Consider the following 26,237-nt stretch of genomic DNA (forward strand, 5'->3'; position numbering starts at 1 on the left):
GAGAGAATTTGGAAAAAAACCCAATTCGTCTCCATGATCCTAATCTCCATTTTTGTTTCTTGAAGAAGCTAAATTTGTTGGTCTTTCTTGCTCTACAAGAAAGGACAATTTGCACGTTTGGTGGTTGCCATTTCCATTCTCCACCGACCATTGTCTGTGGTTAGGCCTTATCTTTCTGCAGTAATGAATTTCTTTCAGAAACTTCATTGTTAAGAGTACTTTAATTTAGTTTTGATTTCCATTTTCAGATTTTTGTGGTCGAGTCTTAAAATGGAGCAATTTCGAAAGATTGGGGAGGATTTGGGAAGTTTAAAGGCCTTGATGGTGTTCCAAGACAACATCCAAATCAATCAGCGGCAGTGTTTTTTGCTGCTTGATATCTTCAGCTCAGCATATGAATCAATAGCAGAGGAGATGAAATATAATCTGAGATTTGAAGAGAAGCACGCTAAATGGAGGGTTCTCGAGCAGCCGTTGAGAGAGCTCCACCGGATATTCAAAGAAGGAGAAGCCTACATCAGGCACTGCTTGGAAACAAAGGATTGGTGGGCTAAAGCCATTACTCTCTATCAGAACTCCGATTGCATTGAGTTTCACATCCATAACTTACTTTCCTGCATGCCGATTGTCATTGAAGCAATTGACATTGCTGGAGAAATATCAGGGTGGGGTCAGGATGAGATACAAAGGAAGAAAACCGTGTTCGCGGATAAGTACAAAGATGACTATAGAGATTGGAAACTTTTCAAGTGGAGATTTGGGAAGCAGTATTTGATTACTCAAGATTTCTGCAATAGGTTTGACACAACATGGAAAGAAGATAGATGGACTCTTCTCCATAAAATCAGAGAAAAGAAACTCTCGGGTTCGACAAAGTACGGGAAACGCCTCATAGATCTTCTTTTCAAAAGCTTAGATGGGTCAGAGTCACAGCCTTTGAATGGAAAACTCTTACCTAGTTCAATCCTGGTGGGGTCTAAGGACTACCAGGTGAGGCGACGGCTAGGGGGTGGAAGTCAGTATAAAGAGATCCTATGGCTGGGTGAAAGCTTTGCCTCAAGACACTTCTTCGGGGATATTGAACCCCTGCTGCCAGAGATTTCTTCATTGTTATCTCTGTCCCACCCCAACATAGTGCACTTCCTTTGCGGGTTTACGGATGAGGAAAAGAAAGAGTGTTTTCTCATTATGGAACTGATGAGCAGAGACCTCTGCAGCCACATCAAAGAGATTTGTGGCCCACGAAAACGACTTCCATTTTCTCTTCCTGTTGCAGTTGATCTGATGCTTCAAATTGCAAGAGGAATGGAATATCTCCACTCGAAGAAAATCTACCACGGAGAATTGAATCCTTGTAACATACTTGTTAAAGCAAGAGGCATCTCCACAGATGGGTACTTGCAAGCCAAGGTTTCAGGTTTTGGTTTAACTTCTGCGAAAAGCCCCAGCCAAAAAAACCTTTCAAATCAAAATGGAAGCCTACCTTTCATCTGGTATGCTCCGGAAGTTCTGGAAGAGCACGAACAGACAAAAAGTAGTGAGAAAAAGTACACAGAAAAGTCTGATGTGTATAGCTTTGGCATGGTTTGCTTTGAGCTTCTGACAGGGAAAGTGCCTTTTGAGGATAGTCATCTTCAAGGGGAGAAGATGAGCCGAAACATAAGGGCAGGAGAGAGGCCGTTGTTCCCATTCTATTCTCTGAGATATGTGACCAACCTCACAAAGAAATGTTGGCACAGTGACCCTAATCTACGGCCAAGCTTCTCATCCATCTGTCGGATTCTAAGATATATTAAAAGGTTCCTTGCAATGAATCCTGATTATAACAGCCAGCTAGACCCACCAGTGCCTATGGTAGATTACTGTGAGATTGAGTCAGGGATTCTGAGAAAGATTCCTTCTTGGAAGAGTTGTGAGCAACCACCAGTATCACAAATCCCATTTCAGATGTTTGTTTATAGAATTGCGGAGAGAGAAAGAACAACTTTGAAAGATACTTCAGAATCAGGAAGCGATGGAGCTTCAATCTGCGGAGATGAAATGGTGACCACTCCAGACGAACCATTCCCGCCCGCGCCTGAGAGGAAGTGTTTAACATCGCCTGATAGCATGAAAAAGAAACTTCCATTCTTGAAGAAATCTTCAGATGTGAAAGCCAACAGACTACCAGGTTTCCCTAATCACACAACTCATTTATGCCTGATTATTTCCTGAGAAACATATATCTCAGTTAGAACCGCTAACATGTTAATACCTAAAACAGCAGAAACTAGATCTTACTGAAAAAACATTCAAACATAGAGGAAGACTAGAAGTATATTAGTACTTTGCATATAGCATACACATGTTGTGATTGATTGCACCAAGTAATATGGTATCAAAAGTTATTAATATGATTCTCCCTTCTGCCTGTTTCACTATCCTTGCACCTGTTACACATTTTCTAGCAGAGAATCGTATGCATTGGCAATGAACTCACTCTATTATTATAGCATGAAACTTCCCCTTTACTTTTATGCACAATTAGAAAAGGAGAGTAATGTGATTTTTAGACATTAGAAAACAGGATTATTTCTTTTATGCCCCGGTGCACTGACGTCTTCAGGCTTTGGTTACACAGGAACACCAAGAGGACGGTCTGTCAGACCTCCACAGATGAGCCCTTGTGGCCGTAGTATTAGTCTGAGAATGAGTTCAGAAAGCCAGCTAATGGCGATGACTCCAAGAATACGGAGAACATCATCTGGACATGCCTCAGATTCTGAGCTCTCCTAGACCTTGATACGTCATACACTGTGTCAACAAATGACTTAGCTTCACTCTAACTTTCATGCAATATGTGGATTGCTCAATCAAACATCAAGAGAAAGCACAGTTCAAGATAGGAACAGTTTAGCTTGCTCTGATGACTACATGCATCTGTATCAACAGTAGATTGTGTTTAAGAGCCACGGTTAAAATGTTTGAAGGACAGAATTCTTTGTCAACGAAAGCTCAAATGTACAGAAGGAATCTATACCAGGAGAAAGATGGAGGAAGAAAAAGGTAAGTGGGGGACAAAAGTTGCAAGACCATTGGAATTTCTTTTCAGAATCAGAACAAGATATCATGGGCAGAAACTCAGAGCAATCCTTTAGTGAGTAACTTTACAACGAGTCAGCTACAAACTTACAAGGTTGAGTCATAAAGAGCTTAACATTTGTATACAATATATAATTATGTGGCAAAACCTTCCATACCTTTAAAGTTTGTCCTCTGCGGAGGAACGATTTATTCAAGGAATCCGTTGAGCTTAACACAGGCAAGACTTCAACAGTGATGATCTCTGACAAGATATAACAACTTAAGGGCAAGAAAAAGACAACCTCAATTCATCTCAACCAGGGGCAAAAGATGAGATTGTATATCTGAGAATAATATCGTCTTATTGGGTATATGAGTCATGATAAAAAATTCCATTATTAGTTTAATACTGAGATGATCAGAAAGTGTAAAGCATTCAGAAGTGGCACAACTTTGATCAAGCCGTGCAAATAATGAATCAAAATTTACATCTTATGTTTTTTCTTTTTTCTGCATCAATAACTTCAGCAATACGCAAATAAGTTCGAATTTGGAACTTGGTATAAAAATCCCAACAGCATCACAGTGAAGTCATAAATTTCTCTTCAAATTTAGAGTTCCGAGCATTTAGATTCCTATACTAGTATCTGTTCCTAGATGTATACTTTCTTGTATAAGATATATATTCCTTGAGAAATTCTTGAAAACACAAATTGATTTCTTCATGAAGTTCACTTGCCATAATCAGCCTTTAATCGATTTCTTTTATCCGCATAATCGTAAATACATCCGGGACACATAGGGCTGGCTCTGTTAAATTTCTGCTATAATGTAGTCTTCAACCTGACTAGTTTATGCTTCAAATCATATTTTTCATTCCAAGAAGAAGAAAAAGTAAATCCAGGACAGGCAAGCTAATAAAAAATGTTTTCGGGAAAGAACAGATTCCTTGGATTATCTAGGGAACAAGCTTATACTCACACCATCTGCAATAATTTCAAAGTTCCAGTTGAGTTGGCAGCAACAACTATGTTAGACTTTTTTCTCCAACAGACACTCGAGACAAACTGCCCACTATAATCACCAACCTCACTTCCAGAAACAGGATCAATTGATCCAAATTTGTGTGAAGTGATTGGCATGGGTAGACTTCTGTAATAACTATAAACCTGAAATGGGAAAAGGAGAGAGAGAGAGAGAGAGAGAGAGAGAGAGAGGAAAAATTATAGTTAGTTAAAATCTCAATCCATATAGTCCATAATGAAATATTGGTTTAAAATAACATAGAAACTTGAGGAAGGGTTGGAAGATGTCTCATTTGTTACTCTTGAAGGAGCAAATCTTTTGAAAAGAAAGCCCATACATTAAGTAGACCCTTCACCATCACATGCCCATTTTAATACAACATGAGATGGTTAAAGGTATGACTAAAGGGTGCTTCAAAAACGAACTCAGTATTGAAAAATAATAATCATAACCGGAGGGAGAAATCTAAGGATAACAAATTTGTACCTCGTTAGTTTCTGAGCCGCATGCTATGTATCCATCCGAAACGGATAAACCAACAAAATTCTGAGCAACCAGGGCATGAAGAGTTAGAACTATTAAAACATGATAAATTCTGAGAGTCTTATATCAAGAGCAGAGGAGCCAACCTTCTGATTAGTATGACCACTAAAAGTTAAGCTGCAGGCATTGGAGGACAACCCAGTTGAGATTGCTTGGTTAAGATCCCAAAGCTTCAGAGTGTTGTCCGTGGATGCAGAAACAAGGGTTTCAGCATCTACAAATTTTACATAGCTAACAGCTTTTCCATGACCAGGTAAAGTGCACCAAGGGATTCTAGTATGGCGAAGATCATAGCCGTAGATCTTGTAATCGGCAGATCCAAAAACCAAGAGATTGGAAGAGAATGCAGAGAACTGAACGCAACAGACATTAGCAGGGCTCCAGATTGTGCCTATTGATTTTTTCTGCACAAACACCATTCAAAAACATTTCTCATAATTTTATAGTTTGGAAATTTTCATAAAGGTAAACTCCTGAACTTACAAACTATAGCTCAAGTTCAAAAAATAGTACCAGCAAGGATAAGTTGAGATCAAGAAGATAATATCTTGCATGCTAATGCCATTTTAAAACCATGTAAGAGAGCAATACCTCATTGATGCTCCACAGTTTCACAGAAAAGTCATCACTCCCACTGGAAAACTTTTTTGGGTCAGCTTGAGAAAAGTCGACAGACCAAGCCCTCCTTTGGTGCTCTACGTACTGAGAAAATCCTTGACCAGTAGATGCATCCCACATCTGAACTTCATACATGAAGATGGTATTTATAATTGGTAAAGAAACAGATTTCTGACATTATTAATAGCCTCAAATGAAAGCACTAACTTAAACCTTGCACAGGCATGCACAATTTACATGTAGTCTGGATTTACGTATTTGATTGTAGGAAACACACCTGTACAACCCCATCATAATCTGTTGATGCTAGATAGTTCTTAAAGTAGTTGTTCCAGCAAACACAGCTCAACTTAGATTTGTTTGGCATCTCAACTACAGGATAATGGATATCCAAAGAATTGTCTACAAGCGAAGCAAAATCAAAGATCTTGATTTTCTTTGATACTCCAGCTGTAGCAATATACTCCTCATCANCAGTCGAAACTTAAACAGCAAATCACATTGCTAGAGTTGAGAAGATCTCCATTTCTTAATGTCCCACGTACTTCAAACTTGCTACGGCGAGCCAACTTGCTAACACCATCAAAAAAGACTCCAAGCCGATCACCTGATTTCTGATTGAGGCTTGAATCCTGAGTATGATTTCGCACATGACACCACCTGTATCGATTGTTTAACACCTCCTTATCAGAGCATGCTACAGGAGCAATTTCTGTTTTCCCCATTTGGGATCTCATGGAGGCGTAAGCATCCTCTAGTTGACTGATATTCTTCATCAAGAGCGTCTCATTCATGTTTGACGCTGCAATTAATCGAGAAGAAACACCTGAACTTACAGGGTCTTCAAGACAGAAACCCTGTTCTCTTTCACTAGGAAATTCCCCTGATAAATGCCTCCTCCCGAACTTGTTTATATCTTCTTCTAGGCATCTTATAACTTCCACCAACTTAGAGGCATGCCCTTGCTTCTTGTCTTTTAATGGGATAAGAAAACTAAGTAATAGCTCTGATTCAGCATCAACATTATCAGCAGAATTCGAAAAATCATCACAGCAAGCCGATTCTTGGTATCCATCTATCAGTTTAGACTGCAAGATTTCTCTGATGCACGCCAGAAAATAAAAACTTCAGAATGTGGCCAGTTTAGACATACTTCATTGGATAACAAATAAAGGATATACCTTCACATCAACATGCACTAGAGCTATTGATTGTGCACATTTACATGGTAATGGAACAACAAGCTTGCAGGTTGACAATTGTCAGTGCAACATAGATAATTGAGTTTAGCGACAACAATGCTGAAAAGTGAGAAGTTTAAGGCTTTAAGTTGGATTTGGATAGGTTAACCAAGTAAAGGATGGAAGTGTAGGAACTCATAATTGGTAGCATTACAATATAGATCATATGGTACCATTGCCTTGATTTTTCATACTCCTGATGACAAGGTTAATAAATATAGCAGAAGGCAGTAAATTGAAGAAATGCAGATGGTGGTACCTTGTTGTTGGACGAGCCAAAGGTTCAGGATGGAGAAGCCAAAAACAAAAGCCAGCTTCCAGCGGATTTTGTGAAAGAAACTTTGGTGGCAGAATTCGATGGTGCAAATCCAACATCACCGCGCAATGCACCTCCCATGATTCACAACGGCACAGCAACTGACATAAACGAGCTAAACAAGTCAAATGTATAGATTTTCTACTCCAACCCCAAGGATAGAACTTTAGAACTCAAAATAAAATAAAATAAAGACAAACGAAGATTGATTACAAGGATAAAGAGCCATTCAGTGGCACTACTGAGTCCCTGTTATTTTTCCAGTTTTGAGAGCAAACTATTTCTTACATTAATTTGATAGCAGAACTTAGCACAAGGAATGTTACCTATTCATCATTTCAGAATTAACTTACAGTGTCATAACAAGCGAACAACAAGTCTTAAGTTATGTTAGTTCAAACAAAATTATATAATAAAATCATCTGCCAAGATGTACAAGTTGTTCAAGTTAACTTTCAAATAATAAGAACTTGTGGAAACACTTCAAAATAACTTCTCACCTCGAAAAGAAGAACCCCAAGGCAATAGACATTTGATGGAAGTGTGGAACCACTCTCATTGAGCTCCTCTGGACTGGTATACCACTTCTCTTCCAGCTGAACAATTACAGAAATGGATCTTTGCTGTACGGCAATCAATGCATTTTGGTAGCTCGAATTCATTTGAAACTGGAGTTCACCATAGCCAGAATTCTGTGGACCAGCTATGCAAAACTTTTCCTCATTACCCTCGCTCAGTTTTAGCTGTTTTCCACCTAAAATACGTTCAGCACATGCATCCTGCTCTAATGGCCTTTTGATAATCAAATCTCGGTTCATAAGACTATTTGATTCTCGGATGGCTGATGAACCTGTGTATTTAACCTTATTCGATGGAAATAAAATGAAGCGCGATGGTCGTAAGTCTTGCAAGACGAAACCTTGAGAGTGTGCAAAATCCACTAACTCCACGATCTGTCTAAATATGAGCAGGCTTTCAACTATATCTACTTTGTGACCCCCAGGTTTAAGCCACTCCCTCAAGCAAATCCCATTACCGGTAGATTTTGGGCCAGACCTATGAAGCACATGTGAAGAAATCTGATCACTGTTAACAATTGATTTCAACTGTGCATCACAAGCTACCTCAGAACCATAACCCAGGTTTTCTTCATTCTGGTCCGTAGCTGAACTACCAAAGCCACTGCAAGGTTCTTGAAATTTACTGGCACTCTTTCCCTTCAAGGTTTCCTTTACAAGTAATTGAGAATGGCTATTAGTAGATTGGGTCTTCAGTTGCTTTTTGGCGATACTTAGCATATTGTTTGACATGATCTTGCTGTCCTCAACCCCTAAATATGCAGACAGTTTGTCTGGTTCCTGCTCTGAATGATTGCTTAACAAAGGCTTCAGACTTCGTATGCGAGAAGGCATTTCTAAAAGCTGACCTCTTACTCTCAACTGTGTCTGATCATTGTCCTGTGACATAGTATCACCATGAAAATTTTTACTTCTAAATGCACTTGCCACCGGATCAGGATCTTGCCAGCATTCCTGACTAGGACTAAGTAAAGCCGAATTTGGTTTCCTATGATGTTTCAATGTCATATCCTCAACCACAAGCCCGGTTCCATTTATGGAACCGGAGCTCTTACAGGGTGGCTCAAATACAGATGAGGAAGTTACGCATCGACTCAAATCCTTTCCCTCCATTGTAACACTGCAATTCCTAGGCGAGCTCTCGGGCCAATTGCTCCTTCCCATTCCCAATGTGCACACTGGTGACTCCAACAAATTTGGACCCTCCAGTTTAAGAAAAGGATCACAATCCTTTTGCTTAAGTTTTTCATTCCTCACCACACCCTTTGCAGCCTTCTTATCTACCAAACTCTCAAAACCATCCATTTGCACTTCACTCAATGGATATAAATAACTTCTGGTGAAGTGGCCTGCTCATGTCAAAATGAAAAAGAATCGCTAATAAGGAAGACAGAAGAATTCATAATCAATGAGTTGGAAAATTAATTAAATCTAAAAGTATCAAAATCAGCATCAAGCAACACCAACTTCTGGTTTCGAAGACTCATCTTTTACATCAACAGAACATAAACCACATTTCCATTTACGTAAATTCGGAAAAATAAATGGAACAACTAAGTCTAGAGAAACAAAGATTACCATCTAGGAAACCCCATCCACTCAAATGTAGAAATGTAATCCAACAGGGGGGAAAAAAAAAAAAAAAAAAAAAAAGGTGAAAGTAAACAAGCACAGACAAAAGAAAAAGAAAGAAACTAGTTATCCAACATCATCATTTTCTTGCAACAGTACAACACAAATGCATCATTCTTAACAATCTACAAAATCCAATCATCATCGGAGAGCAACAAGTTATTATATCACCACCAACTAAACAAGAACACAACTTACAGAAAAACAAAAACCCATTAATCTGAATCAAATTTCAAACCCAAAAGAAAAGGCATTTACCATTGAATCAAGCACCAGGCAGAGTAACAATGGCAAGCAAGCCCACCAAATCCCCTGCAAGCTCAGAACAGAGAGCCACCAAAAAACTGGCTGAAATAGAAAGCTTCTTCTTTTTAAAAACTGACAAAAGTGGAATATTGATACATATATCTCCAACAGTGTCTAAAACTTTTTACGTGGTGATATGAACATGATTAAATTTTCTCAAGTTGACTGGTATCCTTTCTATATATGATTATAAAAACAGTTGTGGTTTATACTCTGTTTGTATATTTTCCATTTGCTGGTGCTTGTTTTCAAAATTCAGAGGCTTTTGCAAGTCTGGCAAAGAGAAGCAGCCACGATATTTTCTCTCAGAGAATTTGTGAACGAGACTGCTTGATTAGTGTAGTTGGTTGCTTTCGGTGGAGTTGTTTACACAAAAATGGGCATATGTTTTTTCTTTATTACCGATTCTGCCATGTTGAGATTTTTTGTGCTCATGGATTTAATTAGTGGATGATAATGTAAGTAAGGTTTTTAGTTTTTGGTTTTTGCTGAATGAGGTCTAAGAACATGATATCAGAATTGAAATCTGGTTGTGATTGCGCACATTTTGTAACATCTGTAGATAAAATGAATCCAAACCATACAAACTGGTCAAATAAAATCAATCTCATTGTTTGATTCAACTTTTTACGCTAAAAATATCTTAATTTTGACCATATTCAGTTTAGCATTTGGAAAATATCTTAATCGAGCTAAACCATATAATTAGTATGCTTATTTTATACGCATTTACTCACATATAAAGAATCAAAAATTATGTTCATTTCAATTTAAAATTTAAAATTAAATACCTTCAAAATTAAGAATGAGATCAACTAGGAGAGAATAGTTTATCCAATTTCAATTCTTTGATTCACCTATCGAAGTTCACCGACTCCATGACCATAATTTTAGGTGACATCAATCTAAATCGGACCGTGCTTATCATGTCCAAACATAATCAGGTCTGTGGCTCAGCCGGTTGTAAATGCAGTCACCAAGTCAGCCTGCCAAACTTCGGTAACAGCAAATATGTGGTGTGGGATCGGTTGCGATGAAATTAGTGAACCAGATTCAATCACAGTCCCCATCACATAAAGAAGAAGAAGAAGAAAAAAAAATCCAATTGAGTAGTTATTCTCTCACTGTCTTTTGGGGCATTTGATGTAATTCAATGCAACCGTGGTGGCGGTACGGAGCATGGCACGTGGTTGGTAATGATTTAATTGGAGGGGTTTAAGCGAACCACGTAGCCAATGAATGAGTGGCTCATAATGAGGCTGGCCGCACGTCGATGTTGATGCGAGCACTACCCCAATTTGTAGATCTTTCTCAGGGAATGTTCATGCCACCAGCTCAAGCGTCAATCAACAACCATTTTTCTTGAGGGTACGCTACGGATTGCCTTCCTATTTTAAGAATACTGATATACAACTGACCGTAGCACAACTCTTCACGGACATATATATTATTAACTTTCAATGTTAAATTAGGCTTTAACATGTTTTTAATTGAGTGAATTCAGTTTATGTTACATGGTGTTTAATGTTACACGATAATTTATTGTTTTTCCGAAAGAATTCTACAATTGGGTGATTGCTGTAGTTTATAGTTTATATGGTAAAAATAAATGTAGTTAATACAATTTTAGTAAAATTTATTTGTCCTTCCAATGAAAGTTTTCTGGCTCCGACTCTGTGAAGATAATGCAAGCCTAGATTGGCGGTAAGCCTTAATTTTACCATCTAATTATGTGACTGATTTACGTGTACAATCTGGTCTTTCATGAATCAATACACGAAGTCCCCTTACTCATTATGAACAAACAACATCACTATAACAATTATCAAAGCACCTGAGACCTACTTTTATGAAGAACAAAATATTACTCTTTGATCCTGGCCTTTGTCAACCACAAGTCTCGCTGTTACTATTTGGTAAGCCGCGATCGCTTTCGTTCTTGTTTTGTGCCCGAAATTTACATTTGTCTTAATTGTTTTTTCTTCTGAGAGATGTTTTTTTTTTTCTTTTATTTTGTTGTTGAAGGTTTGGATTAGTAAAATGGCAGAGCCTGCTAGAGTTCTAGACAACAAGGTTGATGATGAGGTGCAGGAAGACACAGAAATGGAGCTGAACGAAGAATCGGTAGCATCGCAAGAATTGCCGCCAAACTCAGTGTTTACAGCTGAGTTGAACCTCCTTATCGTGTTTCTCTCATTGTTTTCTTTGTCAACCGAAGAAAGTTTAAACTCCGTGGAGAGAGAACCAGAAAGAAGAAATGATGGAGCTAAAGCTATCAAGAGATTACAAAAGAAAAAACGGGAGATAGATGAGGTCAAGCCGGTCCGGCGACGAACTCAAAGGTTTCAAACGAGAATAAGGGATTCTAGGTTAGTAGTCTCCTAACAGATTTTATATGGTTTTAGGAAATTCTATTATTTTTTATCCTCAGAAGTTTGATAAAATATTGCTCCTCCTATGTATGTCCAGGCATGGCCGACGAGTATAAAGAATGATGTCGATGGAGGAAACTGCTCAGCAAGGAAAGAGATGGCAAACGATGTCATACAAAAGTTTCCAATTTCTCATAACTATATTTTATCCTATTTTCCTCTACACTTATTCCCCACAATTGGACAAAAGAAAACAAAGGAAAGGCGCATGCTTGGAATTCTTTCAAATAATATTATAATCATATTTGTCCTATCTTCATGCATCATTCTGTAACGAAATTGATTGACAAACACATTATATTGGATTATTGATATATAATGCATGTTTTTTTCTTCTTTTTTCTGCAAGAAATATATATGGAGTGCATGATATCAAATCAAAGACGTTTGTGTGTTTGAAAGAGACAAAATAAGCAAACGCACCCAACAAGTTTGATCCAGGAAGTGTAGAAAATGCTTTCTCAAAGCTTATGGAAGAAGGCATGCAAAAGCATGTTTTACATTGTCGAAACACTTATTGGCACATCATATGAATGAGAAGCTTCAAAGCTACATCGTGTTCATAAGGAAATACAAAAAGGAAAACAGGGGGGAAAAGCAATTTATGAACACAGGCTGAGACTCGCTAGAGCTTCAGAGAGAAAAGGAAGAAATTACCCCTAGTTTATCAGACCTCTATTTCCCGGCCTACAAAAATAGCACACGCAAAGATAAATATCATGGAGCTCCTGCAATTTCAGTCCGATATCCTGATCTCGACTCCTAAAACGTCCTTCACCATCTCATACGTCACAAATGCAATTGCAATGGATGGCACTACCTGAAAAATTGAAGCAAATGAAATTATACTGTTTGCAAAGACAAGTTTGCAAAAACTGATTAGAACTCAATACTAAAACTGAAAAACTGAAAAATTCCATGCACACGTCAAAAGCATACACCAAGGGAAGAAAACTGGAGGCAGTACAAGTTGAATGCAGCCCCTACAATTTTTTTTACAAAAAAAAAAAAAAATCTATGTGCAATAGTTCCATCACAAGTTGATTAATAAAGGAGTTTCAAAGTTTCCTAGGGGCCAAGTTCAAAAGAACAGTACAATACAGGAACCAACCACTGATGTTACGAGAACATAGATGATAAAACAAAGTATTGGATCCTAGCTTTCATATACTCTTCTATAACAGTGTAAAATTGGTGTTCATAGCTTTGGTTTGGGCTTTGGCCCCTATATTACCAACAACAACAAAAATGTGTGTTCATAGTTAATACTAAGGATTCAAAACCCTCTTGATATCCAGTACCCATACACCACAAGTCATGATTCATAGCTTGTAAGCCACATAAGAATTAAAACAAAGGAATTTGTGGGCTAAAGTCCTAGACCCCTCTTTTGTTAATCCTAGTGAGACTTTTTAATGATGGTCGAATTTGCCACAACCATGCAACCAGTCACCCTAAGATATTATGGCAATTCCATGTGTAAGATTCATCTCATTTAAGCCCTTTGCCCAGCCTGACAAAATTGTTTTCACAAACTAATAACTAGCCAGCCTGCAATTGTCTACAAGCAAATTAAAAAACAAACAGATGATTAGGACGGACCTTAACGGAATTGGGAACCAAACCCTTGTACAACGCTCCAAAGCCCTCATGTCGAACAGTTTTCCTGAATGCATCAATCATGCCAGTATATTCAAGTGGGGCCTTGCTTCTCCCATCGCCAGTGATAACAGAAGCAGCATTACTCCATCCCCCCATCTGCATCCTTCGACGAATGACATCAAGGGGGTAAGCAACAGTTTGCCCAACAGTTCCAGCAGCAGCCCCGCATGCCAACCTTGTTGTGACACTTAAGTCTGTATCTTCAACAAGTCCAAATGGTCTACTTTTGATTAACCAATCCTTCAGGGATTCATACACAGCAAAGTTGAGACCAACATAGGGAACCTGAAACAAAAATCAACAATATAAGGTCCACATATTTCTACTGTGGCATGCCTAAACATAAATAGGTAAAAGAAGTATAATATACAAACAGGTGACATTAATTGTCCATATGAAGAAACTTCCAATCCAACTGCACAGGAACAGCAAAAAGCAAGAGCAACAAGTTGTTTAATAAAACATATGAGCTACTCATCAACAGACTTTGTTTCTTTATACTTTGGAGCTCACATATCAAAAGGGTGGCAATAATGAATAAGTGAAAGCAGAGTTTTTAGATAACAAAAACTTACAACTCCAATTACAGAAGGAAGCCATCCCTTGTACAAAGCCCGCGGGCCCTCCTCGCGGAGCACAGTCGATAGAGCATGGAACATTCCCCTGTACTGAAAGGGAGAGTTCTCTGTCTGCAAATTTAAGACCAACAAAACATAAATCCTTCCAGTGCACATATATAGAAAATAATCATTCTCTTTCAGTTTCAACCATTGAGATTGAAGACTGAAATGGCAGGGGGAAATACAAAGGTCTTTAAAACAGCTATCCTATGAAACAAAAGGAGAACAGGGACTGAAATAATTACCTGTACAGTTAGCCTTCCTCGTACCATGTCCATCGGGTAAGTTGCAGACATGGCAATAATTCCAGCACATGCTCCAGCTCCAAGACGTAGAAGAGGAGTGAGCTGAGCATCTTCTGCAGGTATGAAAAGAAAAGGAGATTTAGATAACCTACGTTATCCATTGACTTTTACCGACCCGTCAAGGTTTGATTTACAAGGAATGATAAAGATCATGTTATTTTCCCAACAATGACATCATACTAGTCACATAGTTTCTTTTGATGGTTTATAATGTGATTATGTAGATGTTGCATGGCCTCTGTTAGACATTTTACGAGGCATAACATCATTAAACGGCAACCCAACCTGAGTCAAAATGTTAACTGCCCCAATGCAGAGAGTTAATGAAATGTCGAGACGGAATGCAAGGTCTCCAAAGAGTCTTGTCAAATTATTACAACTAAAGGCAACAAAATGATGGTACGTATGGACATACCATTGCCAGTTTGATCCCGATACAGTAACAATATTCCCCTGTCATGGAGATAACAAGGAGCATTCAGCGGAAGGGAAAGTAGGAGAATGTAATATGAAGTTACATTACAACACAATGCATTCAGAAGTTGCAAAAAAATATACAATCATACAAACAATACAAGATTGATGGTCAAATATGAATGGAACAAAAATCAAAGACGAATTTATAACATACTGGAAGCAAAAACAAAAAAATAAATTAACATTAAATCTTGTTAGAAACATACTTAGAAGCTTGCTCATAGCTGAAGAACTTGACAGCTGAGTTGGGGACAATACGAGCACAATTCGTACCATTTCCTTTAAACAATCCACGGAAACCCTCACTTCTCCAGATATATTTCAAGCCTTGTATTGTTCCATTGTATTTTATGTTATGTGGATTCTGGACCTGCAGACATGGTAACCAGTCAGGAATGTGCTATATATTTATGTGTTAGTTTGTGTACGTTGAGTGCATATAGAAACAAATGAATGACATTGTACACAATTAACTGAAAAAATGTACCTGGAGCAATATTTTCAGTCGCTCCAATGGAGCAACAGCTGTTCGTGACCTGCATGGATATTAAAATATCTCATTACTGGAAAAAGGTCAGCATGAAAAAAGCATGGAGATAGAAATAAACAATGCACAAAATGATCCTGCTAATATCAATAAGCAATGACAAGACAAGACAACAATTTCTTTTACATTACTAGAATCTAATGGACCTAATGCCATTGCACGCATAAATTTCAAATTTCAGATACCCGCATGAGAATTAGAAATTCACGCAAGACTTAAATCAAACTATGATCAATTATATACTACACATTGCAGACGCTCAAAATTATTTAATCGATTGACGAGATTTAATATTCCGATTGCTTCTCCTTCTTCATTTTCATTAACCAATTACAGAGTATTGAATCCGTTTCTTCGCCTACTTTTTCCAATTTCAGTATTCTTAGCCGTCACAGAAAAAGATTCAATTTTTTCGTGCCTAACCTCACAAAACGATCGAATTTATACAGTCATTATACCTTGGCTTCGCAAAATGACATTGATTTCTAATCAAACGAGTTTTAAAAAAACAAAATCCAATTTTTGCGGGAATTTTTTTTCTCCGAGGAACTTCATTCCAGGGCAACAAACACACGAAAACTCAAGAAATCGAGAACTCACACTCCACCAGCGACTCCGCCAGCAACCAGAGACTTGCAGACACTGAGAACCGCAAGGCTCGGAGCCTTGACCACGCCCTCTCTCGCCATCTTAGCCTCCTCAGCCAGATTGACGATCGTGGAGACCGCCGATTCGCTCGGTTTCACATCCTCCGAAGCCATTTCAACAGAAAGCAATCGACGAACGTCCTCGCCGGAATCCTAGATCGTCGGAGACGTTGATTTGAGCTATTTTCCCGGCGCCAATCGATCGGTACGGTTTTTGAAGCTCTTCGTGGTCGTTTTATGGGAAAGCGAGCCCCTGCTTCATTTTTGTGTGCGGAGTGTTGTCTTTCTCCGAGAGTGGGTCGTGACTCGTGACGGCTTTCGGGAGCTGAAAGTGAAGGGCTGGCTTTGCTATATTACGAAGGTTATGTGACGGCGTTTGTTTATTAGCTCAAATTTATATCTACGGTTAGAGAGAGAGAGAGAGAGAGAGAGAGAGAGGAGCAGAGTGATGTGTAGTGAAATGAGGAAGTTGGAGTCGCTGTGATAGGTTTCCACGTGGTAGGTGAGCGGGGTTCGGGTGGTGCATGGACCACCAAAAATAGATGAGTTTGTACTATTTAAAGAAAGGTTTTATCCAATTAGGGAAGACATAATCTAATTAGGTTTTTCATCATTAAAAAAAATGTATAGGAAATCAGACAAAGATAGGATGGGAACTTTTTTCTTGGATGAAAGTTATAGGCTTAGTTTTCCTACACGTTGTTTGTTGAATCGCAAACTTTTACTTTACATTTTATTCATATAATAATTTGATATAGTAAGATAGTTAAAATGACTTTGTCTTATTATTGTTGTTGATTCATGTAACACGAACGTTTAAATGAATAAAGTGTATTGTAAATTTTAATAAACAAAGGTTGAATTGCATTTAGATAGAGTAAAGAAAAAACAAAATTCGGGTTTCATTTAGGTATTTTGGGCAAAGAAAGATGATCAAGTGAGAGATCATGTGGATATGGTGGTATTTGAAACACTGGATCATTTGGCTAGGACCAACAGAATTTACCAAAATAAGTAATTGGAAAGGTATCATGAGTTGCAGATAAGGCAGCACCAAAGTATAGCAAATTCCGCGCATCAGAGCAGAGCAGCAGAGTATCTTTCTTCCCGTGCGTCCTTGGTTACTTAACGGAACCCTAACTATCTGACGACGTCGCTCTGGTCTGGGCTCGGTGCTGATTGACACTGGGCCCCACCTAGAATAATCTTATCACGTGCGAAAGGAGAGCATCACACTTGTTTGCACTTCTTCCAACATACCAACTTTTGATAAGGCCTAAATTCTCTTGGATCGACTACGACAAATGCTGTTGAGCCCAAAAAAGCTAGACATCAAACTGGGCCTAAAAAAAAGGCACTTGTTTTGTTGTTTTTTTATAATTCATTTAAATAATTAAGTTTTTATTATTATTAAAATTAACTAATTTTTAGCATATGTGGATTAGCCCAGTTGATCGATGGTGATCGTCCGTTGCACCTGAGTTTTAACTCCCTCCCCGTATATTAGAATAGTTTAGAATATCATAATTGTTTAAATAAAATATTTATTTGTTTAATTAAAAAAAACTCATTTATCATCTTTTATATTTTAAACAGTTCTTTTTCAAATTATAACATAATGGAATGAAACTATAATTGAATCCAGCGTTTGAAACTAACTGATGTGTCACTTATCATTTCATTAACAAGTGATTCGTTATTAGTTTATTAGTTTGATATTCACTTTCGTCATTGTTTAAGAATACACGAATATGAAAGCATCGTATAAACAACTGAGATCCCTTAAATTTATAATGAGCTGACATATAACGCTATATGCAACTTGCAAGAATACTTGGCTAGAAATGCATTTCTTGAAATATGAATGTGAAAGAAAACTGTGGCAGGGAATGTGGTTTTTATTCAACACACAAAAAAGAGGCGATCAAAGTTGAATAATTTGATGGACAATGACATGTACGGAATGAATGCTTACCAACTGTCTAAAAAGACATAACATATACCGAAGACATAACATTGAAGTATAGCTTATGATAATTGAGCGGATAAAATAGCACAATCATTCTACACATTGACATGGCCTTTTGGGACCAAAGGGGTTTGCTTTAAGTTTTCAACCCAAGTGTTTTCTTTACGTAAATCAAGATGAAACTCTTCTTTTGGGTATGATTAACTGGCCCCGCAGGTGTGTAAAGACTTCAAGAACAGAATTAAAGCTATTATTATCGTCTAATGCAAACATGATCCGACATGTTCCATAATAGTTTTCAATCCCTTACTTGAGAAAAGTACAATTGAGATATATTGGATTTAATCATTCAATTACATTGAATGACATAATTGAATTACCTATATCAAAATTCAACGTATCTTCACTGTGTATAAATTTAAAATATTATCGTCCTTGTAGTAAAGATATGTTGAATTTTGATCTGGGCCATTCAATTACCATTTATTAATATTAATTCATAACCGTTGTAAATGTGGTTTAGGTTAGTTTGCCAAAGTATTATGCCTTCCTCGAATCCGAGTTCTATTTCCCTCTCCTCTCCGTATATTAGAACAACTTAAAATATTGCAATGTCCAAAAGAAATCAAGGCAACACTAATAATTATAGCCCATGTTCCATAATCTGGCACGCAGTGAGTGATGGGTTGGGCTCTTTGGCAAAAGGGCTTGTCTGTGTGGGTGGTGATGGGCCTACTATCACCCAATGCCCTGACTCTGCTGCTACTCCAAATTCAATGGGTTCAAATTTCAATGATGCCAAAGACAAAACTGTTGGGCCCTGGCTAAGAGTGATTAACCGAAAACAAGATTAATTAACAAATGATTGTTCATTAAGATTGATGGCAAAATGGAAATTTTGTCATCTATAAGTGACAAAAAATTTCTTTTTCCATAACAGTCTATCAATCATGGCGTGCTGCTATATCATGTGAATGATATTGCAGGTGCATGCACACTTTACTAGTTAGGTCAAATGTTAATTATAGCAATGATTTATGCCTGAACTTGCATTTTAGTCTCTATGAATTTGGTTATTAAATTATGTAGTCCGCGTACTCTGTCGTGGCATTTTGGTCATTTATCATTACTTCTGTCAAATTATGGGGTAAAAAAGTTAATTGAGTGCTCTTTACACCTTCAACGGTATGACCATATTTTTCACTCCAAACATTGTTACTGTTTTCTGGCCACTGACCAATATTCCCGTATTCGAATCCAAATCACTCAATGTACTTTAATAAGTTAAATGTAAGCAACAAATCAAACCACAATCAACCAATTTTGTCAAAATGGACAGGAAGTGACCCTTTGCTTATAAAATGTGCGAAAACTTGACATAAGAGCACTTCCAGCAACAAGTCTAGTCCAGACCAAAAGCTCCCTAGACTCCCAAAACCCATTTCAACAATAAAATTCAGCCATGGCAGGAGGTGAGCTCCACCAAGCCCTGGCGAGCCCAAAGGCAAGACTTAAATGGGCAAATTGACATTAGCGGCCAATTTAAATACTAAAAAAAATTGAAAAAAAAGAAAAAAAAGATCATTTCCTACAAATCACATAATCGCATTATGATAAATACCAATCTAAACCTTAAGAAAAAAAAATAATAACAAAAAATTATGTCATGGGCAAGATGCACTTCTTCTTGAACCATGAGTACATGTCTACTTTGTTAATTGTGTTTTTATTATTATTTTAAATATCATACCACCTACCTTTTCATAAGTATTTGGTAATTGGCCTTGTGCCTAACAACCTAGGAGGGTTGCACCCAATTCAGGATTCAATGATTAGGCATAAAGAACATATATATGTTAGATGAGACCTCCAAATCATGACAATGGTACAAAGAAAACCGAAAACAATAAAAAATTAAAATGAAGCCAAGAGAGAGTCTTGGTGTTAATTTATATGTTATTCTACAAATCCAACAAAAATGATACATAGTAAGCCAAAATTAGGATAAGTAGAAATGATCAACGCACTAAAATAAGTACGCTTAAATAATATCAGATGTAAATAAAAATTATTTTTGTCGGCAGTTAGTCATTGAGATAAGCAACTGCTGCGAAGATAACTTTTCTGTAGAGGAATTATTGGTGGGAACCATGGGGGGCTCATTGGCACAAAGTGGGATACAATTCAAGATCCTTTGCGGATTTGAACCCAACCAATAAGCTTGTGGTTTAGTACTTCTAACTATGAAATAAATATGAGTTAATTAGTATTCAACTCAACCAAGAGCTTGCGTTGGTGGAGAAAAACTTGTTGCGGAAGGAGTACGTTCTCTCATAAATGAGACGAAATTCACAAAGTTCGACGAATTTCAATGTGAAGTAGATACATTGCACCCGTCCACATGCAAGTTCTTTTAGTAACCTTAGTAGATAATTAAAATATGTATCGTTAATTTAGATATGGGCATAATTGAATTAGTTAGAGTATATGTACTTTATGTTTGTGCAAATAATCTCACGGGAAAATATTCGTTTATAAATCCTTCAACATTCGATCTTCCTTCGTGGAGAAAATATGGAGAGTGGAGAGAGAGCTTCGGATATTTTTCTTGGGTATTAGGAGTAGGTTTAGATGCCCTAATAAGGTCGTCTATTTATAGGAGCCTAGAGGCTAGGGTTTCGTAGAGAATATGCTAAGTTTATTCTCTACTCAAGTTCATAGGGATCGAGTCGGACTTGATTATATCTCTTTATTGAAGATAATATCTGATTTAATGATATTATCTTCTCTTTATTAAGATAATATCTAAATTAACGATATTATCTTCTCCTTATTATGATAATATCTGAATTAATGATATTATCTTATTAAATAAAGATAATATCTTATTAATTAAGATATTTATCCTAATTAATTAATTTGCCAGATAAACTGGTTCAATTAATTAATTTAAGAGATAATCTTCTTTTCCACGTGGCGTGCCGTAATTGGAGACAGAAATATTTGCTCCCACACTTTACACTCTAAATTTGAGTTTGAATCCCTCTTTTCATAAGTAAGATTAAATTAAAATAGAATATCGTCTGTCAAAATTAAAAAAAAAAAACATGCATCGTAATTAGAGAAAGAAAAACATATTAATAAATAATTTTGGCTACTGTGTGCTTTGGCTTTTGCCTTAATAGAGGTTAGAGGGTACAACACGAAATTTATACGCTATAGACCAAAAAAGGCAATTACTTGTCTTATGCTAGGATTTAGATTAAAAAGAACAAATTTTGGCTACAAAATTGAATACAAATTGCCCCTAAATTAGGGAGAAAAAAAAAAGTCAATTATTTGGATTAATTCGTGAGCCTACCCCACTTCCTAAAGTGAGTTTAGGGTCCAAAAGCCGACCAATTAAACTTGGGTTAGTTTGATATTACATTCAAAATCAATTGCTTTCATTTTCATTTTCATTTTAGTAAAAAGGCATTCATTTCGTAGTGGGTTATCAGTTCGAGCACCCGAAATAATATCTATCCACAAACCCATACCAATTGGAATTTAGCCAGAAAAATCACCAAAACAACTTGGTATTGGCTTTCGATTCTCATTCCCATTAGTGGGACGAATTTTCCACGAAAACTCTGATTTTGAGTGAATAGGGAGAAAAAATTAAAATGCCACCACCAAATAAAAGACTCAAATTGTTCTTGCACGGGTTGTATTTTATTATTTATATGTTTGCTTTTTTGTTTGTAAGAACTCTCTTCTAAAGCAGTGTGTCTTTCCGTGTAATCTTATAATCGTCTTTCATATTAATAAATTTACTCTATTAAAAATAAAAATAAAATTCAAATTGGATTTTAGCCAAACGCTGTACACGTATAGATTCGGATTCACCTGGAGCCATTTTGGTCGGCGGTGTATTTAAGTGGCTTATTGCCAAAAAAAAAAAAAAAAAAAAACACCACACTTTTCATGTGACCATGTGAGTGAGTTTCGTAATCCGTCACTTTTCTCAAAAAAGTATTGTGCTACGGTCCAAATACACAGACCATAAAGTTTCTCCACGGGCTTAATTCATTAATAAAATTCTACGGCCTGTCCACTGTTCCTTTTCACATGGATAGAGCTCATTCTAGTCAAAGATTTTAAGTTTATTTTTTGTTGTCGGGTTCTTAAAGAAATGAAAACCAAAATAAATAAAAGATGCATAATTGGTGATGGATCTTTCACGCAATTGAATTCATTTGGGAATGAGCTTCTTGTGCTTTGGGGGAGTGAATCATGAATGTAACTGTAAATATAATGAGGTACATGAGAATATAATAATCACAAAATTTAATATGTTTTTTTAGTAAGATATTTTTATTGTAAGAATTTAAAATTTTCTAAGTGCCTAGAGTCTAGTATTTAGATTTTATATTAGAAAGAGAAATAATGAATGAGGACGATTTGATTATATTATGAATTACAGCAGGATAAATTATCTTAATGATTAGCTTGGTCCTATTTGGACCATCATTAGCGTTTCTATTTTTTTTTCCCCTTGGTGAATGCTAGCCTTATTACAAGACAACAGCTGTGAAAATAAGAAAAGGCTTCCTAACATGTTTCTTTTCTCTCTCTTTTACTTTTATATTTTTCGCGTGAAAGCTATCTTATTTTACTTTCACGTTAAAGAGTATAAAAGATACATACTGTAATCACTCACGAACCACATGTTTTCAGCACTCTTTCCTTATTGGAATATCTATTTCTTTTCATCACCTTCTTCATGTTTTTTTTATATTTATTTTAACATTCATATGGATATGTCTTAGCTGGGGATGAACTTCTTGCGCTTTGGGAATGGGAGCGAATAATGAATGTGACAATCGAATTTAATCCTTGTAATATAATGAGGCACATAAGGCGATTTGATTATATTTTGGATTACAACGGATAAATTGTCTCAATGATTAGCTTGGTCCTACTTAGACCATCATTTTAGCATTTCTATTTTTTTTCCCTTCGTGAATGCAGCCTTACAAGACAAAAGCTGTGTAAATAAGAAAAAAGCTTCGTAACATGTTTTTTTCTCTCTCTCTTTTGCTTCTACATTTTTCGGGTAAAGTAAAAATTATCTTGTCTAACTTTTATGTTAAATACAAATTTGTTGTTTTTAATAAAAGAAATGATTGAATTTTATTAGATCAATAAAAAAAAAATTGCAAAAGATACGTACTGTAATCACTCAAAGACTACATATTTTCAACATTCTTTTATCATTGGAATATCTATTTCTTTTCATCATCTTCTTCTCGTTTTTTTGTTTTTTAATAATGTTGATCTGGATACGTCTTAGCTGATATTTGAGTGTTGAATTTGGAGTTTTGATGCCTTGATGTTTTAGTGACATGGATTTCCACAAAGGAAAATAGAAAGCAGTAGGTCGCACAATCTGCGGGGCTATCCTCTTCAGCTTAAAGCTTTTTAGCAGCTGGAGATGAGACTGATAGAGATTGGGATTGGGATTGTACGCAAAAGTTTTGTTTGGCTTTTGATATTGCGGCAGGCAAGTGGGTGGGCTGTAGACTTCTTACCCTAGGCTGTCTTGTCTTGATATATCCTTATCGTCCTTCAAAAATTCCCACTTTCATCGTTTTATTTTTTAATTAAAGTTAAACTATCACTTTCAACCTAATTTAGATCCCCCCCTCTCTCTCTCTCTCGACATACTCAATTGAATTCCTGTGGGCGTGCATGGATGCGTCAAATTCATGTAAAATCTGTTGTATTTCAGAAAAAGTGGTTCCCTACTTTTGGGAAAATCACTTCAACTTTTCTATATATATATATATTAATTAAAAACTATATTTATTATAATTAGAACAAAATTTTAAATTCAAGCGAAATGCAGTTAAACAATTATGAAAATACGTAAATGACACTTTAGTATGTTTATATATTGTTGCAAAAAAAAAGGAAAAAAAAAAAAAAGAAATTGCCTCAACCTCTTGTCACACCAAATTTGTTAGTGGACAATACAACATATTCAAAGAGCATTGCGCATGGCATTTGTGGGGTTGAAGAATTACTACTTGTTTGAATTTATGTGTGTTCTTCTTCCAATCAGCATGGGCCACCCAAGAGACAACAAGGACTTTCCCTTCTTATCAGAGAGAACTAGTAGAAGACCCTCTCGTCACTTTTTAGGCCACAAAAAGAATAGTAGAAGATTCCCCCTTTTTCCTTTGATTTCTTACTAGAGTAATTAAGTAATATGGAAATTAGTATGCAATAATAATTATCAATTTGGAATTTAGAAAACCAACTTCTTTTGCGTGAAGAAACAACCACTATACTTTTAATTATAAGTTTTTTTTTTGCTAATTTATGTCCTGAAAAATATATTTTTGTTTAATTCTGATATTTTAAGGCTAAAATTATTACAAACAATGAAAAATGTATACTTTGATAATAATAATGTATAATTAAAATAATACAAAAAATCTAATTTTAGAAAAATCTAGATAATAAAATAATATTATCTTTAATTAAAAATAAATATGAAATTGAATAATATATGATGGTTTTATCATAAAATTAATATGCACTGGTGTAGCAAAATAAAATAATAAAGTGGAACCAAAAAACTGAAATTTGAAACAAGAAAAAAAGAAAAATCAGACCAACCAAAGAAAAAAGAAAGAAAAAAACAATCATGCCAATACATTGGGTCGAAAATGAAAAGGATAAATTAGTGTTTTCAATTTTTGTACATGAGTTTGAATTTGTTTTCAAAAAACAATTCTAGTGAAAATGATAACGACATACCAAACACGTTTTTGGTAAAAAATGAAAACGGGGACTTGAAAGCATTACCGATTGGCCCCTTAGTTTTCGAAAAACAAAAGTTATGTTTTGTATAACACATGACAATATCTTAATTATAGAAAGAAAAAAGAAAGGCTCATAGTGAATCTAAAGAATGAACAAACAAAATGCTACGCTATCACTTCACTTTAGATTTCAAGCTTTTAGAAATTGCTTTCATGAAAATAAACCTGCTTTTTCTGGTACATTACTGCTTCAGTATTTTTTAGATCCCAACAGATTTTAAATTTTCTATTTGATACATAAAAGAAAGGTTAAATATCTTCGAGAGTGAAGAATTTGCTTTATTTAGTCGGCAAACAAAATCACAAAGAAAAGGATCTTCCATATATGCATGATTGAGACCCTTGACAAAGGGCCTCACAATCTCCGAGTCTGAGTATAAGTTCTTAGACCTTTTAATTCAAACACGGTACTTCGAGTGTATAAGTAATTGTTTGAACTATAAATTATTTGCACGATTTTTAATTTTAAAACCGAGAAATTTGCTTTTATAATTTATTACTTTAACACAAAACTATTATAATTCAGAATTAAGACAAGCACAACCGCCTTTACAAGGCATCCTTCTGGAAACATTCTTTATATCCATGAACTTTATTTATATTTTGCAAAATATTCAGATACGATTTATTTATTTATTTATTTATACATTGTTGACATTTGAAATATACGTAACGAAGCTTATTTATTTATTTATTTATACATTGTTGACATTTGAAATATACGTAACGAAGCTTACAAAGTCTTAATGCAATGTCCAGATAGTTTACTTTTCTAGACAACCAATCAACATCAAATCGCTTAATATATATATTTCTTTTGTTTTTTGTTGGGAATCGAATCGCTTAGTTAATTGGGGAAATTTGACTTTTTCCCTTTAAAATTAGAAAAATAAATATGGATAATGGCCAAGTCGTGAATTACTACGTATGGCTTGGCTTGGTTACCAAGCTGAGTCAGATGACATATCAAAATGGCGACCTTATATGAAAGCTGCCATCCAAGCACTGCCTAATCGCAGTGGATGTGAATTGTGAACAGTCATTGTAGGCAAGATTTTCTTTTCGGGGCTTAAATAATAGGATTTGCGTGTAAACTTAATATTGGCTGAAATTATAAGAACCAATTGATTGGCTGAAATTATTACAACCAATTCACGATTTAAGATCTTGAATTTTATGATTTTCACAATATCATAATGCGGAAATTGAATAATTATAAATAGCATACAGATCTCGATGATTATTAGTCTTTTAGTATATCAAGATATTAGTATTGATAGAAGAAAATAAGTTTCTCTCTTTAATATCAAATAAATCCGGTCATATCATGTGGGCTACATATATTCTATTATAAAATATTCTTACATTGCGTTTTAGTCAATT

General features: G+C 36.0%; 3 protein-coding genes and 1 long non-coding RNA gene across 4 annotated transcripts; 2 read left to right on the plus strand and 2 right to left on the minus strand.

Annotated features, from left to right (window-relative positions):
- The first annotated feature begins 270 nt into the window (after nucleotides 1–270).
- LOC117617656 (mitogen-activated protein kinase kinase kinase 7-like) lies at nucleotides 271–2,796 on the plus strand. Its single transcript, XM_034347122.1, has 2 exons — nucleotides 271–2,170; nucleotides 2,621–2,796. The coding sequence occupies exons 1-2, from the start codon at nucleotides 271–273 to the stop codon at nucleotides 2,773–2,775; spliced, it is 2,055 nt and encodes a 684-aa protein (XP_034203013.1). The 3' UTR covers nucleotides 2,776–2,796.
- On the minus strand, nucleotides 2,373–9,616 carry LOC117617655 (protein SUPPRESSOR OF PHYA-105 1-like). The gene is given in 10 exon segments (XM_034347121.1): nucleotides 2,373–3,325; nucleotides 4,045–4,232; nucleotides 4,576–4,635; nucleotides 4,719–5,036; nucleotides 5,224–5,370; nucleotides 5,528–5,725; nucleotides 5,727–6,351; nucleotides 6,751–6,908; nucleotides 7,308–8,734; nucleotides 9,276–9,616. Coding segments are annotated over 9 exon segments (3,093 nt in total). The 5' UTR covers nucleotides 8,691–8,734; nucleotides 9,276–9,616; the 3' UTR covers nucleotides 2,373–3,309.
- Nucleotides 9,617–10,514: 898 nt separating this feature from the next.
- LOC117618916 lies at nucleotides 10,515–12,091 on the plus strand. Its single transcript, XR_004584514.1, has 3 exons — nucleotides 10,515–11,239; nucleotides 11,349–11,692; nucleotides 11,793–12,091. It is a non-coding gene; the product is annotated as an uncharacterized LOC117618916 (long non-coding RNA).
- A 109-nt stretch (nucleotides 12,092–12,200) lies between these two features.
- Nucleotides 12,201–16,580, minus strand: LOC117618915 (mitochondrial adenine nucleotide transporter ADNT1-like). The gene is made up of 8 exons (XM_034348684.1): nucleotides 15,967–16,580; nucleotides 15,307–15,355; nucleotides 15,026–15,189; nucleotides 14,758–14,795; nucleotides 14,283–14,395; nucleotides 13,993–14,106; nucleotides 13,358–13,702; nucleotides 12,201–12,575 (listed from the first exon to the last, which is right to left on the minus strand). Exons 1-8 carry the CDS (start codon nucleotides 16,125–16,127, stop codon nucleotides 12,492–12,494), a joined length of 1,068 nt encoding a protein of 355 aa, XP_034204575.1. The 5' UTR covers nucleotides 16,128–16,580; the 3' UTR covers nucleotides 12,201–12,491.
- Nucleotides 16,581–26,237: the final 9,657 nt, after the last annotated feature.

This window comes from Prunus dulcis, chromosome 2 (genome assembly GCF_902201215.1).
Source record: "Prunus dulcis chromosome 2, ALMONDv2, whole genome shotgun sequence".
Taxonomy (NCBI): Eukaryota; Viridiplantae; Streptophyta; class Magnoliopsida; order Rosales; family Rosaceae; genus Prunus; species Prunus dulcis.

What these genes read in the sequence shown, in the direction of transcription:
- LOC117617656 (XM_034347122.1), top strand. Translation starts at nt 271, where the DNA reads ATGGAGCAATTTCGAAAGATTGGGGAGGATTTGGGAAGTTTAAAGGCC. An exon ending in GAAAGCCAACAGACTACCAG is followed by an intron (nt 2,171 to 2,620) that starts GTTTCCCTAATC and finishes TTGGTTACACAG; the next exon opens with GAACACCAAGAGGACGGTCT.
- LOC117618915 (XM_034348684.1), bottom strand. Translation starts at nt 16,127, where the DNA reads ATGGCTTCGGAGGATGTGAAACCGAGCGAATCGGCGGTCTCCACGATC. An exon ending in GAGGAAGGCTAACTGTACAG is followed by an intron (nt 14,107 to 14,282) that starts GTAATTATTTCA and finishes TTAAATTTGCAG; the next exon opens with ACAGAGAACTCTCCCTTTCA. An exon ending in TTCCTTCTGTAATTGGAGTT is followed by an intron (nt 13,703 to 13,992) that starts GTAAGTTTTTGT and finishes TTTTTGTTTCAG; the next exon opens with GTTCCCTATGTTGGTCTCAA.